Source organism: Microcaecilia unicolor, chromosome 10 (genome assembly GCF_901765095.1).
Source record: "Microcaecilia unicolor chromosome 10, aMicUni1.1, whole genome shotgun sequence".
Lineage (NCBI taxonomy): Eukaryota > Metazoa > Chordata > Amphibia > Gymnophiona > Siphonopidae > Microcaecilia > Microcaecilia unicolor.
This window is the reverse complement of record NC_044040.1, coordinates 53,503,325-53,519,572: the sequence shown is the minus strand read 5'-3', so window position 1 is coordinate 53,519,572 and position 16,248 is coordinate 53,503,325. Positions and strand designations below refer to the sequence as shown.

The 16,248-nt window shown below is 42.7% G+C and overlaps 1 protein-coding gene across 1 annotated transcript in view; it reads right to left on the bottom strand.

Annotated features, from left to right (window-relative positions):
• CTTNBP2 (cortactin binding protein 2) overlaps positions 1-16,248 on the bottom strand; it is a 321,332-nt gene that overhangs the window by 81,510 nt on the left and 223,574 nt on the right. The window contains 5 exon segments of the mRNA XM_030216832.1: positions 1,156-1,255; positions 1,354-1,440; positions 6,544-6,623; positions 8,950-8,978; positions 8,980-9,043. Coding sequence (XP_030072692.1) covers positions 1,156-1,255; positions 1,354-1,440; positions 6,544-6,623; positions 8,950-8,978; positions 8,980-9,043 — 360 coding nt within the window.

The following is a 16,248-nucleotide window of genomic DNA, read 5'->3' as shown; positions in this document are numbered from 1 at the left end:
TATAAAAAGCAGGCAGAAAAATATATGTAGAAAATGAGAATGCAGTCAGTGTGCATACTTTCACTTCCCCAGACTGAGGAAAAAAAAACTCTTCAAGGATCAGCAGGGGAGAAACAGCAAGAAGCAAATGCTAAAGTACAGTGGGAAATACAAAGTGTTACTGCAGGAACCATTCATTGATCAAAATCCGACACATGAATGGTTAAGGAGAGATGAACGGAAACCTAAGGATGAGCGATTGATTGTTGCAGCCCAGGACAGCGGATTACTGACAAGATAGTTTACAGCAAGCATTGAAAAAAACTGGTGTAAAGGACGTCTGTAGATTCTGTAGGAAAGAGCTAGAAACAGTTACTCATCTTGTGGCTGGCTGCGAAGTGCTGATGGCAGAATATTTTTATACAGACAGGCACAAGGTGGCGCATCTCATTCATTGGAAACTCTGCAAAAAATTACATCAGCGTACTGGAAAAGCACTGTGACCATGACCCTATGAGAATTGTGGAAAATGAAGAGGTTAAGATCATCTGGGACATCCCAACTGATAAAAAGCTGGATGCAAGAAAACCAGATTTAGTAGTAAAAGAGAAAAATATCAGGACAGCATTGATTATAAGAGGGCCAGTCCCTGGAGAACTGCATGGAGAGAGAGAAGATCCTCAAGTACCAAGAAATGCAGCATGAGACCATGAAAATGTGGCAGAAAGATACAGAAATATTTCTCATCATTTCAGGTGCCACTGGCTTGGTCAAAAAGATCTTTCAAGAGCACACGGATGTGTTACCTATACATGTTACATCTTATGAACTCCAGAATGAAGCTCTAGGGTGGTGGACTTTGGTCCTGGGGAACTGAGGAACTGAGTTCGATTCCCGGCACATGAGAGGGAAAGCGCGGGGTACAAATGTAACAATAATACTATTGTGAGCGTTAACACTAAATTTGAGAGTCTGAGATCATACCCCCACATGCCCTGGGACTTAGGAGTGAGGTTCATTCCTGTCATGGTATGTGAAAACTAACCCATTTGGAGAAACTGCCCCCAGGACAAGAGCTGCCCGGATATGGCAGATGTAAAAAAGAAAATAGAGGAAGAGACCAAAGAAACCCAAAATAATAACAAATGACAATAATATCAGGTGAAATTATCTTACCACTGTCAATGAATAACTCCACGAGTTGCTCCTTAGAGAAACTGGCATTTATTTCAGTTCTAACGATTTCACAGTGGAACCCCTGAGACTCCTGTTTTTGCTGAATTCAAAATATAACATTTTTAGCATTACTATTCAGATAAGCCATGCTGATGTACCAAAGGTAAGTGCTTTAGTGATTTATAAGTCATTTAATACCTTTATGCAACAGGCGATCTGATGTGCCACGTAGCCCTGCAAACTTCCTTCTGGCCCATGGAAGATGACATTGCGATACTGTTCAACCTAGTCATAAAAATGCAGATATTTCTCTGAAACGCCTTCCAATCTGGCATTTAAATATTAGATAAAATGATATTCAAAATATAGAAACCCAAATCAATAGTGAAAGCTTCAAAATAATAATGGCATTAGATCGCATTTCTATGATTGCAGAAACTTGTAACTGAAAGAAGAGGCCAAAAGCCATTGAAACATGTACACAACATTATACTACACACTACCAGAAACTCAGCATTCACCTTCCCTCCAGTACCAACCTGACACGGCACTTACTCCTTTTCCTCCCCCATGCATAAGAACATAAGAATAGCCATACTGGGTCAGACCAATGGTCCATCTAGCCCAGTATCCTGCTTCCAGTAGTGGCTAATCCAGGGCACAAGTACCTGGCAGAAACCCAGTTAGTAGCAACATTCCATGTTACCAGATCCGGGGCAAGCAGTGGCCTCCCCCATGTCCATCTCAATAACAGACTATGGACTTTTCCTCTAGGAACTTATCCAACCCCTTTTTAAACCTAGATACACTAACTACCGTTACAACATCCTCCGGCAGCGAGTTCCAGAGATTAACTATTCTTTGAAAGAAAAAATATTTCCTCCTACTTGTTTTAAAAGTATTCCCATGTAATTTAATTGAGTGTCCCCTGGTCTTCGTACTTTTTGAAAGAGTGAAAAATCAATTCACTTCTACCTGTTCTACATCACTCAGGATTTTATAGACCTCAATCATATCCTCCCTCAGTCATCTCTTTTCAAAACTGAAGAACCCTAACCTCTTTAGCATTTCCTTATATGGGAGGAGTTCCATCCCTTTTATCATTGTGGTCGCTCTTCTTTGAACTTTTTCTAATTCCACGATATCTTTTTTGAGATACAGCAACCAGAACTGAACGCAAACTCAAGGTGAAGTCGCACCATAGAGTGATACAGAGGCACTATAATATTCTTGGTCTTATTTTGTATCTCTTTCCTAATAATTCCTACCATCCTGTTTGCTTTCTTGGCTGCCGCCGCCGCACACTAGGCGGAAGATTTCAGCATATTGTCAACAATGACACCTAGAACTCTTTCTTGAGTGCTGACTCCTAAAGTGGACCCTAGCATCAGGTAACTATGATTTGGATTATTCTTCCCAATGTGTATCACTTTGCTTTTGTCCACATTAAATTTAATCTGCCATTTGGATGCCCAGTCTTTTAGTTTCATAAGTTCTTCATGTAATTTTTCACAATCCACATGTGTTTGAACAACTTTGAATAGTTTTGTGTCATCTGCAAATTTAATAACTTCACTCATCGTACCGATTTCCAGATCATTTATAAATATGTTAATTAACACTGGTCCCAGTACAGATCCCTATTCAGCACTCCACTATTCACCCTCCTCCATTGAGAAAAATGGCCATTTAACCCTACCCTCTGTTTTCTGTCCAATAACCAATTCCTAATCCACAGAAGGACATTGCTGCCTTCCCATGACTTTATAATTTTCTTAGGAGTCTCTCATGAGGAACTTTGTCACAAGCTTTCTGAAAATCTAGATACACTACAACCAGCTCACCTTTATTGACATGTTTATTCACGCCTTCAAAGAAATGAAGCAAATTGGTGAGGCAACACTTCTTTTGGCTGAACCCATGCTGACTCTATCCCATTAAACCATGTTTATCTATGTGTTCTGTAATTTTATTCTTTATAACAGTTTCCACTATTTTGCCCAGAACTGAAGTCACTGCAAACATTCAGAGACAAGTTGCTCCCTTGGCCGAGATGCTACATGCTCACTTAACAAACTAAAGGTAGTGTCTTATATTGGAAACACACCTACCCCTGTAAGCATAAATGTAGCAGCGTTTCACAGCCTACTGAAACCATCATCTAACTAGAACATGTGACAATGGTAAATCAGCTTATACTCGCTGGCTTTGTAAAAAGCTGATTATTTATAAAACTTACATGCTTACATAAAATCTTCTGTTACGGAACAGCATCTGATCTATTTCATCACCTCTAACTCCTAAGCAGCTAGGATGCAGGGCACACAGTCAAAGCATCTAATTACACAGCATGTAAAGCACCAGCAGAGGGCCCTCCAGGCAAAAATTCGCTATTTTTGAAGAACATTATTGCTATCAACAGTATGGTTTGTATATATATGCCAAATGTGCTGTCCAGAGACTCATAGAAGGTAATTCTATAACAATGCCTCTATATTTAGGCCCCCAGAGGGAGACTATGAAGTGCCCATTTTATAAAGGAATGTAGGTGCCTAATTTCCTTTATAGAATACTAGCCTAATTGGAAATATATGAGCACTGTTCCCTCTAAGCTGAGTGGGAGTCCTCCTCCTACACTCCTGCCAGTGGGGGGTGCTGTTTCACTATCACATTTTCAATAGTGAGGGACAAAGAAGGCTCTGCAGACTCCATGGAACCTGCCTGTCCCTAGCAATTGAAAACACAATACCGAAGCATTGCCTCCCACTGGCAGCAATGTGAATGGAGGTCTCCTGCTCAGCTTAGAGGGAACAGTAAGCTTATGTGCGCGCATGTACATCAGCCATAGAGGTGGCATAAGTGTGTTCACCTACGTTTTGGTGAAATGTGTGGAAATGTGAGACCTGTTCAAGCTCCACCTAGACTATGCCCCTATGTATGCTTAACTATAAATCCACGCTGTGTCAGATACATGGATATTTACAGAATCGTGCTGCGGCAGAATTTTGACATATACTTCCTCTCCCTTCAGTTTCATTTAAAATGGCTTTGGGTCACCAGAAAATTGTTGACCTCCAAAATTATCTGACATCTGTAGTACTAGTTATACACAGACAGCTGGCTATCACTCTGGGGTAAAATATGACAATTTAGATAGGTGAACAGTAACAGAAACAAAAATGAATTACAGAAGGGGTCATTCTATCAATGAACTCAACAAAAACCATAGAACGAATGAAGTGATTAATTACTGACCCTGACACTGGCTAGGCACTGTGTTCCAAGGGGTGGGGTGGGGGGGGGGGGGGGGGGGAGAAGACCAGTGGGTTTGGTTTGCAAGCAGGGTGGTCTTGGTCAGGGTGGGGTATGTTAGTAATTTGGGTGGGTTAATTTTGATTCATGACTTAATTACAGTGGATTGTCTAGGCCTATACTGAGTATTCAAGATCTGTTAGAAGCATGTGTACAGCCTAACCAGTCTGCAGCTAGTGTGGGAGTGGTTGTCACCGCTAATGGGGTTAGTGGTCAAATGGTAATTTGCAGAAGTGAGAGGTTCTGGTGGAGATGGATACTGCATGAGGTAAGGAAATAGTTCATGTGTGGCACCATCATGGACCGAGGGGTGAGGTGGAATAAGCCAGAGTATCGTGTCACTACAGATCCTGACAGAGAGTGTCAAATTATTAATTAAATGTTCATCGTTAGTTTGTTACCAACTAACTAATGTCTAGAATTTTAAGAGTTAATACATTTATTGCTTGTATAGTTAATGGAATTGTTATAGTCGCCAACTGTGATTTGAATATTTATGGGAATGTAAGAGTGTGGAAGGTGAATGTTATGCCATAGTATGAAAGGTCATTAAAATCTATTTACAAAATATAGCAGAAATGCATCATTTGGGGTCGGATTTAAAAATGGTGGCTAGTGCTAAGTGACCCTTTAATTGTCTTGTCTGTCTGTATTACTTTTAGATTATAAGCTCTATTGAGCAGGGACTGTCTCTCTATGTCAGGTGTTCAGCATTGCGTGCATCTGGTAGCGCTATACAAATATTAATAATAATAATAATAAATTAGTGCTTAGAGCAGATTTTCATGCCCAACTTTTGATGCGAGGACTTACACCTGCTGAAACCTGATGCAAATCCTCGTGCCCAACTGATGGCAGTTGAGTGTGGAAATCCAAATATTCTATAACATTGTGCCTAATTTCTGGAATGTCCCTAAAACTGCCCATATCCACACCCCCTTTTTGAGTTGCACAATATGAAATTTAGGCACAGATGTTATAATAGCAACTAGGGCAGATGCGCAAATCCAAATTGCTGTCATTAACTCCAATTAACCCCAATAACTGATTGTTAGCACCTGACTAATTAGGTTTGCGTACACATCTGGTATCTGTATCCAAATTTGGGTGACCCATATAGAATCCGGGGGTTGTTGGGTATTTGTCTATGGCTTCATTACACTCCATGAAATACATCCCAATCAATGTATGCTGGTAAGAGATCACTGAAGTCAATGTCCAGCTACAACGGTTTCCTGTTACATAATACACTTTAATACCAAGCCAATATTCCAGAATGTCATCAGTGTTAGTGAAAGGGAGTAACTACTAATGGTTTACAGAGATGTAAATGGCTTACCCAGAAATAGCTCTATAAACACTATATGGTACCTTAACTGGAATTAAAATTAAAAATATTTTTGGAAATAAAATCTCTTATTTTCCTCAAATGTTTCACCATTGACAAAACTGCTGGATTTAAGATCTCTTTCAAATTGAGATCCCTGGAAAACGATACTCGTAAAGACTTATCTGCAAATACAGTATGTGTTTTCAAAATGTCCCAGTTTCTCTTCAATATTTTCAGTATCTTTATGAGTAGCATTTTCTAGGGATCCCAATCTGAAAGAGATCTTAACTCCGGCAGCTTTGCTGACGGCAAAACATTGAGAAAAATAAGAGATCCTATTTCAAAAAAAGTTTTTAATTTTAATTTCAGTTAAGGTACCATATAGTGTTTATAGAGGTATTCTACTGCTTATACATGTATGGTAACAAGATCCATAGTAAGATTGGTTGTTGAAACTTAACCAGAAATATACCAAAGCTTTAAAATGTATAAAAGTCTTGTAACTGAGTGACCTGACTAGGTATGCAGCAAAGTTGGAGTGGAGGAGTGGCCTAGTGGTTAGGGTGGTGGACTTTGGTCCTGGGGAACTGAGGAACTGAGTTTGATTCCCGGCACAGGCAGCTCCTTGTGACTCTGGGCAAGTCACTTAACCCTCCATTGCCTGCCGCATTGAGCCTGCCATGAGTGGGAAAAAGTGTGGGGTACAAATGTAAGAAAAAAAAAAAAAGTAATTTGTGAAAACCTACCAGCCGGAGACAATTCTGCAATGCCGGTAGAGGGATCATAGAAGCATACGTCACACTGTGCAGAAAGCCTTCTTGAGGGCCTAAAAATAAACAGATGTTGGAAAGAGTTACACATGAAGGCCCATTTTATATAGGTCATTGAGACTGGAATTGAGACCTACAGGTTGCAGAGTCTTTGGTAAAATATGTATGAGGCATGCGGGCGTGTATGTGTATTTACTAGGATGTACAGCAGAAGCAGCCATTTTACAAATATACACATGCAGAGAAAGGTCAGCATCAATATGGCAGCTTCCATGTAGAACTGCCATCATATATATGTGGAAGTGGTGATCTTGCAATTTCCATGTATAAGCGCCAGGATTTATATATATAGCAGAGCTATTTTACAAACCTGCAAATGCTGCCAATTAACCAGTAAAACCAGAATGATTATTATTATTTATTTGGAGGCAGATATAGAAATGGAGGGTTAAGGAGAAGTAGTTGGTTTAGACAAATTCCTGGAGGAAAAGTTCATAAACCATTATTAAAGTATATCTGGGGAAAGCCACTGCATATCATTGGGATTAAGTGGCATGAAATTTTGCCACCTGTTGGACTCTGCCTGGTACTTGTAACCTGGACTGGCTACTGTTGGAAGCAGGATATTGGGCTACATGGACCCTTTGTATGAGACAGTAGGGCAACGCTTATATTTTATCCAATAGGGAGGTTCAAATCTCATGGCAGCTCCTTGTGGTAAGTCACTTAAACCCTCCATGCCTTGGAAGAAGGCAACAGCAAACCACATTTATGTATTTTATGTTGTAGTTTTGTGATATGTTTTATTATATGTGATGTTTTGCTGTATTGATGTTACATTGTAAACTGTTTAGATGGATTGGATAGGTGGGATTTAAGTTTGATAAATAAATATGCTTGTTTGAATATATGTGCATTCCTATTGTAAGATGGGGAATATGCATATATATTTTTAGCTCTGTTAACAACACCCATATTACACACCCTGAAATCTCTTCTTTCTGCAGAACTACACCGTGTAAACAGTTGCTTTCTGAAATTGCCATGTACATGTATATTCAAACTGTGTATGGTACTTGCTAATAAATTAAGTTTTACTTCTCAAATAAGCAAGTATGTCTCTCTGATTCACCAGTTAATTTATATTTGGAGGAACAAGACTTCAGATGCTCAACATTCTCTGTTAAAACAGCTAAGCAGTGAATGATTGAATGCTTATATCCATTATTGACTGGAATGCTTTCCAATGTGGATAGTGCATGAGCTCCTCATTAGTCTAAAAAAACCTCCGATTTTATCAATACGAATAATGTATTTATTTTACTTCTTTTATTACGTTATATGCTTTTGTTGTATACCACTGATGTATCGGCGGACTTATCTGGGATTTAGTAGCAACTACGGCTGGGGACGCATGCGTGTACATGTATATGCAATCTACATGTGTAACTGCTGCATATAGATACTTCTTAAATGAAATCTGTAGCATAAGATCTAGGAGTGCTTTTGGGTTCAGAAGGACCAATCTGAAAAAAAAAAAGCATAGACTTTCTCAATGATTTTAAGGTACATGTGCAGTGTGGCAAATTTTGCTAGGATTGATTTAAAACTGGGTGTATAGATGGACAGATGGAAAGACCGACAGACGCATTCAGACTTGAGAAACATGCCTTAAACTGATGCATGTCAGAAAGAATGCCTACAACTATTTATTAAGACATATTTTCACGCATCCAGAAACGAAAACACAAAACTGGTTTCTATTAGCAACGATGACATGCTAAAGAAGTAAGCAGACCACAGCTGGAATGATTGTACAGATCTTCTAGGAATGATTGTACAGATCTTCTAAGTGGATCATCTAATTTTTTCGCATACATTTCATGCCTGCATCCCACAGGAATCAGTTTGTTCTAATAAATTCAATGAGGCCATGAGGGAGGGGAGTACAGAGAGGAAAGAAGGGTTACCTTCAATGTTCATGTGGATAGAAAATTAGTGCCACTTTCTGTCTCAGAAGGCTCTGGGGGCTGCATTATCACCTAATTATGCCAATCTGGGGCTTAATTGCTTTGTGAACATAAGCAGGTGAATTGATGAGAAGCAATAGTACAGCAACAAGCCAGACTCACTTATGCAAACTGTGGAACAGAGATGGGACGGGTGGAAGGGTGAAGCCACAAGGATTTCAGTTTACAGCGTGGCCCATGCTTTGGGTATTTGAAAGCGATAGGACACTTTTTTGCAGTGATGACATTAAAAACAAATTGAGAATGTTGAAATCTAATTAGGGAAGCAGAGCCAGCTCCAGCAGCCCCAATATCAAGACTTGCATTTTTTTGACAGTACCAGCCTATTTTGAATGAAAGAAAAAGTTTTTACCAAGCAAAGACATGGTCACTTCTTCACATGCTGTCCTTCAGAGCATCCCAAAGTGACAGAGGGTAAACTTGACCTGCTGACCAAGATATGTCACCTATTATAGAGAAAAAAAGTAATATATGTAAAAAAATAGTTCAAAAGACTAAAGGACAAAGCCTCTGAGAAGAGAACAGCTACAATACTACATACACTATAATACTAATGTTTACTTTCTGTTTAAACATTGCTGATGGTAACATTGAGCTTCAAAATGTAACTGAATTTATAAATTATTTTAATGCTAAGAGAAATTATATTCACAGTAAAACAGAAGAACAAGATGAAAATTCATTCCAAGCTTGAGCAGATGGAATGCTGTCCCTTGCCTGCAGCTCTGAACCGCAGAAAATCAATGGAACTTTCCGGTGACTGAACTATTGCCTCCACTATCATAAGCCCAACTAGTATTAAGGAACATGGATTCTATCGTGTATTTTGCAAAAACGAATGCGATCGAAAAGAAAAATCTACTCAAAACCAGGAAGAAATCACTTTCTTCTGGTCTTGCTAGGGAATTTATTACCTTTCAGAAAACAAATGGCAAAATTACATTTTAAGATTCTTGTGAATAACCAGGTCAATAGTCAGTCAGCAGTGGTCAGGTGGTTAATTTAGACTGAGATATTCAGTGCCAGGTCCTCTCCAGGGACTGGAACTGAATATCTGGGTCTTCAGTTGTACCTGTCAGTTATGTGGGAAGACAAAAAAAAGATAGGGCTGCCTAGGACTACACCACTGATGTATTCTCTTGAAAACAACAACACTCACAAAAAGTAGGAAGAAAAAGACCTCAATAGTCACCATTATAACACCATCCAAACAATCGGGTGTTAGGATCACTGGATTCCATTATAATCATTGGTCATGTTAAACATCCTTTGTAACTTAATTCATTTTTCTATTTCTATCTTGGCTCCTAATGTGGTTGTACTCCTCTCTTATGACTGCTGCAGACAGGCCCTTGTTTATAGGTGAAAGCTGTAGCTGAGCTTGCTTGTTCTTAGCACATTTATACCTCCAAAGGATCACTCAGTCTCCCAGGGCCAGCATTAGAAGGGTGCAAACAGGGCAGTTGCTTTAGGCCCCAAGGCTACAGGGGGTCCCACGCTCACCTGGAGTTACTACTACTACTACTTAACATTTCTAGAGCGCTACTAGGGTTACGCAGCGCTGTACAAATTAACAATTAAGGACGGTCCCTGCTCGGAAGAGCTTACAATCTAAAGGACGAAATGTCAAGTTGGGGTAGATAAGTTTTCTGAGAAGAGGTGTAGTGATTAGGAGCCGAAGGCGACATTGAAGAGGTGGGCCCTGAGCATTGATTTGAAGATGGGTAGGGAGGGGGCACAGCGTATGGGCTCAGGGAGTTGAAGATATAACTTGCTGGTGGGCTTTGGGGGCCCCCTGTCAAATTTCTGCCCTGGGCCCCAGCATGTATCCTTCACTTTCCCCTTCTGTACCTCTCATCTCCCTGTTGGCAGAAAAACTTCTACCACAACAAAATCGGCAGGGATTAGAAGGTGGTTGATGACTTCTACACAATTCATATGCTCTTTGTGTTACAGCAGGGAAGAAGAACAGATTGCCAGGAAGTTTATTTATAGCAACAGCAAGTGCTATTTTTTTGGCTTGATTCCTATAGGCATGGCCAGAAACCATAGATTTTTCAGCTTTTTCCTTAGCATGGATGCATACAGTGTTGTGTACTGTTAATGGGAACAGATAAAGCGTAGCAGGATCCCCTGTCCTATTTCCATGGGCGTAGTTTTACTGTTTCATTTGGGGGGGGGGGGGGCAAAGGGTGGGGCTTGGCACATGAATTTCCTGGAAGAAAATGAGTTGCAAGATCCGAGACAACATGGTTTTACCAAAGGGAAATCGTGCCAAACGAGTCTCATTGAATTCTTTGATTGGGTGACCGGAGAATTGAACCGTGGATGTGCTATAGACATAATCTACTTAGATTTCAGCAAGGCTTTTGACACGGTTCCCCACAGGAGGCTCTTAAATAAACTGGATGGGCTGAAGATAGGACCCAAAGTGGTGAACTGGATTAGGAACTGGTTGACGGACAGGAGCCAGAGGGTGGTGGTGAATGGAGTTCGCACGGAGGAGGGAAAGGTGAGTAGTGGAGTGCCTCAGGGATCGGTGCTGGGGCCGATTCTGTTCAATATATTTGTGAGTGACATTGCCGAAGGGTTAGAAGGTAAAGTTTGCCTATTTGCGGATGATACTAAGATTTGTAACACAGTGGACACCCTGGAGGGAGTGGAAAACACGAAAAAGGATCTGAAAAAGCTAGAAGAATGGTCTAAGGTTTGGCAATTAAAATTCAATGCGAAGAAATGCAAAGTGATGCACTTAGGGAGTAGAAATCCAAGAGAGGCGTATGTGTTAGGTGGTGAGAGTCTGCTAGGTACGGATGGGGAGAGGGATCTTGGGGTGATAGTATCTGAGGATCTGAAGGCGATGAAACAGTGTGACAAGGCGGTGGCCGTAGCTAGAAGGTTACTAGGCTGTATAGAGAGAGGTGTGACCAACAGAAGAAAAGAGGTGTTGATGCCCCTGTACAAGTCGTTGGTGAGGCCCCACCTGGAGTATTGTGTTCAGTTTTGGAGGCCGTACCTTGCAAAGGATGTTAAAAAAATGGAAGCAGTGCAAAGAAAAGCTACGAGAATGGTACGGGATTTGCGTTCCAAGACGTATGAGGAGAGACTTGCTGACCTGAACACGTATACCCTGGAGGAAAGGAGGAACAGGGGTGATATGATACAGACGTTCAAATATTTGAAAGGTATTAATCCGCAAACAAACCTTTTCCGGAGATGGGAAGGCGGTAGAACGAGAGGGCATGAAATGAGATTGAAGGGGGGCAGACTCAAGAAGAATGTCAGGAAGTATTTTTTCACGGAGAGGGTGGTGGATGCTTGGAATGCCCTCCCACGGGAGGTGGTGGAGATGAAAACGGTAACGGAATTCAAACATGCGTGGGATAAACATAAAGGAATCCTGTGCAGAAGGAAGGGATCCTCAGGAGCTTAGCCTAGAATGGGTGGCAGAGCTGGTGGTTGGGAGGCGGGGCTAGTGCTGGGCAGACATATACGGTCCTGTGCTGGGGCTGGTGGTTGGGAGGCGGAACTAGTGCTGGGCAGACATATATGGTCTGTGCTGGGGCTGGTGGTTGGGAGGCGTGACTAGTGCTGGGCAGACTTATACGGTCAGTGCCGGGGCTGGTGGTTGGGCGGCAGGGATAGTGCTGGGCAGACTTATACGGTCTGTGCCAGAGCTGGTGGTGGGAGGCGGGACTAGTGCTGGGCAGACTTATACGGTCAGTGCCGGGGCTGGTGGTTGGGCGGCGGGGATAGTGCTGGGCAGACTTATAGGGTCTGTGCCAGAGCTGGTGGTTGGGAGGCGGGGTTGGTGGTTGGGAGGCGGGGATAGGGCTGGCCACACTTATACGGTCTGTGCACTGAAGAGGACAGTACAAATAAAAAAATAGCACATATGAATTTATCTTCTTGGGCAGACTGGATGGACCGTGCAGGTCTTTTTCTGCCGTCATCTACTATGTTATGTTACTATGTATATACATCTCATTCATATTCATTATGGCTATTAATAAAAACAACAAAAACACACATGCACCAGACTAAAATGCTGAATATGAAGCCAGCATATCAAAAACAATAGGGCCAGACACTTTATGAAATAACATAAAACCCTACAAAAAGACACTCAAAGCCTATACAGAAAACTTAACACACAACAGTTTTAACCCACCTAAGAAAAGACAGTGCTATAAATTTTACACTGGACCCTGGAGCACCAATATACCTGCTACTGGAAAACTGTAACAAGCTGGACTGTTACACATTCCTACACAAACACTACATGCTAGCAGAATCCATCACATCAGTCACATATGCAGAACATGGACAGACCCTCATGTGATACAAAATAGGGAACCACAAAAAACATGCCCACAAAAACTGAAATATAGATCTCTTCAAGAAAGCCAGACTCTGTAAGCAGTGCAAATATTGGTGAAAGAGAAACAGAAATGTATTTTCTCCTGTACTCTACAAAGTACAACAACAGGAAAAAATGTACATTTCACAAAGTAGGCACATCTTAGTCCTTTAAAAGCATTAAATAAAAAGAATGTTTTCTTTTCTACCTTTGTTGTCTGAGCATTCTATTTTTCTAGTTGGTCTGGTCCCAGTCTCTCTTCCACTTTCCATGTATCAGTCTTCTCCTAAATTCTTTTCCAGGTTGACTTTTCCATTTCGTCACTCTTCTCTTGTCTTCTTCCTGTACTTCTCTGCATCTGTCTGGCACTGATCTTTCATTTTATGTCCCCCCCCCCCCCCACACACACACACCACTTTTCTCTCACTCTTTTGTCCTTAGTATCCATCTACCTACTGGCTTTGACCATCTCCCTCTCATTCCCTCTCCAGCACTCCCATTCCCCCCTCTATCTCTCCCTTACCCTGTCTCCTAAATTCCTCCCCCATCTTTCACCCACTTCATTAGTCCCCCATTCCCATACTCTGTACTCACCCCCTTTGCCCTCATCTACCCTCCACTGCATCTCATCACCCTATCAGTCCCAGCTCCATCCATGTCTCTCCTTCCTTCCCTTGCCTCCAAGACCACTCTTCTGCCTGTTACCTTATACCCCATGCCCAACAACATATCTTTCACCATCTATTTAACCCCTTTCTACCATAACTCAACCCCCTTAAGAGACTTATTCCCTTCTCCTATACCCCTCACCAGTACCCCAATCCCTTTTCAATGTCTCTTATCCTCTCTCTAGTCTTGCAGGTCATTCACGTTATGTCTCAACCTTTTCCCACATCATCCCTTTTTCTTGCCCTTTTTCTCATATCCCTCATTTCACATCCTGCTTCTTCCCCTCTCCCACCCCCTGTCCCATCCATCTCCTGCTCCTTCACTCTACTGTGCCCCACCTCTCCCAGTCCCATCCATCTCCTGCTCCTTCCCTCTGCTCACCACCCCTCCCAGTCCCATCCATCTTCTGCTCCTTCCCTCTGCTCACCACCCCTCCCAGTCTCATCCATCTCCTGCTCCTTCCTTCTGCTGTGCCCTACGTCTCCCAGTCCCATCCATCTCCTGCTCCTTCCCTCTGCTCACCATCCCTCTCAGTCTCATCCATCTCCTGCTCCTTCCCTCTGCTCACCACCCCTCCCAGTCCAATCCATCTCCTGCTCCTTCCCTCTGCTGTGTCCCACCTCTCCCAGTCCCATCCATCTTCTGCTCCTTCCCTCTGCTCACCACCCTTCCCAGTCCCATCCACCTCCTGCTCCTTCCCTCTGCTCACCACCCCTCCCAGTCCCATCCATCTCCTGCTCCTTCCCTCTGCTGTGCCTCACCCCTCCCAGTCCCATCCATCTTCTGCTCCTTCCCTCTGCTCACCACCCCTCCCATTCCCATCCATCTCCTGCCCTCTGCTGTGCCCCACCTCTCCCAGTCCGGGCTGTGCCCCTCCCCCCCCCCCGTGCGCACATGCGCGCAAGCAAACACAAACACACTTCGAGGACTGGGATCGTTATCCCCTCCCCATTCTCTGGCACAGCAGTCTTCAATCTTTCTGTGCTTCCGGCAGCATTAGCGATGAATACATGCTGCCTCAGTCTGCCCTGGAAGCCTTCTCTTCAACTTCCTGTTCCCGCATAGGTGGGACCAAGGGACGCTGCAGAGAAAAGGCTTCTGGGGCAGTGCAAAGGCAGCGTGTATACATCGCTAACGCTTCTGGGAGCACAGAAAGATTGAAGACTGCAGCGTTGGAGGAAGGGAGGAAGAGAGGGGTTGGACGGAATCAGCGATCGGCAATGCAGGTGGTGTCAAGCCGTTTGGTGCCCCCCCTCACCCCCCCAAACTACGCCCATGCCTGTTTCTTTTCCACAACCTGTGTTCCTGTTTGTTTGCAGTTCAGAATGTATTAATATAGGCCTCTGGAATAATCATTATGAGCTAGCTGAAGCACTGAGAGTTTCTTCATTGTGATATTTTTCCTTGTTGTGAGACTTCATTCTCACACTCTGTTCAGGGATAACTATTATAACAAGGGAATTTAATAGTGTCTACATATCACATATATTTATTTGTTTTCATGTATTCAATTATGGCTTTCGTTTTATGGGGTCTCTTCACTAGGGGTCACTGCTGCCATTTTGAACCCAAGGGCGGCACAGGGATGAGAGAGTTGGGGAACCGCTCCAGTCTCTGATAGCTGTAGCTCATGCCTCAAAAACTTCAGGGCACTGATAAACTAAGGAATATTAAGAATGGAGTTCAAATCCACAACTTTCTTTGGAGCAATGTGATCCAGGATTTGTGTCAATTTCACAAAACCAGCAGATCATTGATATTAAGATAAGGAAGCTCTGAAAGACGGGGGGATCTTGTTGATATTAAGATTAGAGATCTCCAAAAGACGTGGGGTCCGTAATTTCACCAACAAGGGCACATCAACATATTAGGACATCAGAATGAGGTTCAGATAAAATAATACATTTTAGTTAGGTTCCAGGCTTGATTGCCTTCAATCCAGTTTCAACTGTTTTTATAACATATTTTTCATGATGTTAATTTTTGGTGGGGAGGCGAAACTTATCCAGTTTGTTATCCCGGTTTGCGGTCTGAATAATAAGTGTCAGTGAGAGGGATATTCAATGGCACTAACCAGATAGTGTGGCTGAATATGTCCTCTGACTGCCATGGAAACTATCCGGACAATACCGTGGTGGTCCCTGGGAAGAGTTTGGGTGAAGCCAATGGTTATCCAATTAAAAGCCATATTCAGACTGCTAACCAGATAACAAATTGCAAAAAGTTAGGAGAACAAAAAGTCCGTCCTAACTTTATCTGGTTAGTGATCTGAATATGGCCACTAACCAAATAGCAGCGCTGTTCAGCATTGAAAGTGGATATGCAAGTGCCAGCTGGTATATGGATACCGGCACTGCGTAGAGTAGCTATAGGTGAGCACGAACCCACCCATTCTTGGCTCAGGCCCATCCAGCCTCACTCCTTTCTCTTCCTCTCCTCTGGTGATCCGACATCTGCCCCTTCTCTGAGTCTCCCCATCCCTCCCTGGTCTACCTCAGAGGTGTCTGGGAGTGCAGTGCTTCATCTTTGCTGCCTGTGGAGGCCCCTGCAAGGCTTCCCTCTGCCATTTTCTGCCCTTCCTGGCATCACTTTCTGTTTCCTCAGTGGTGGGATATGGCAAAG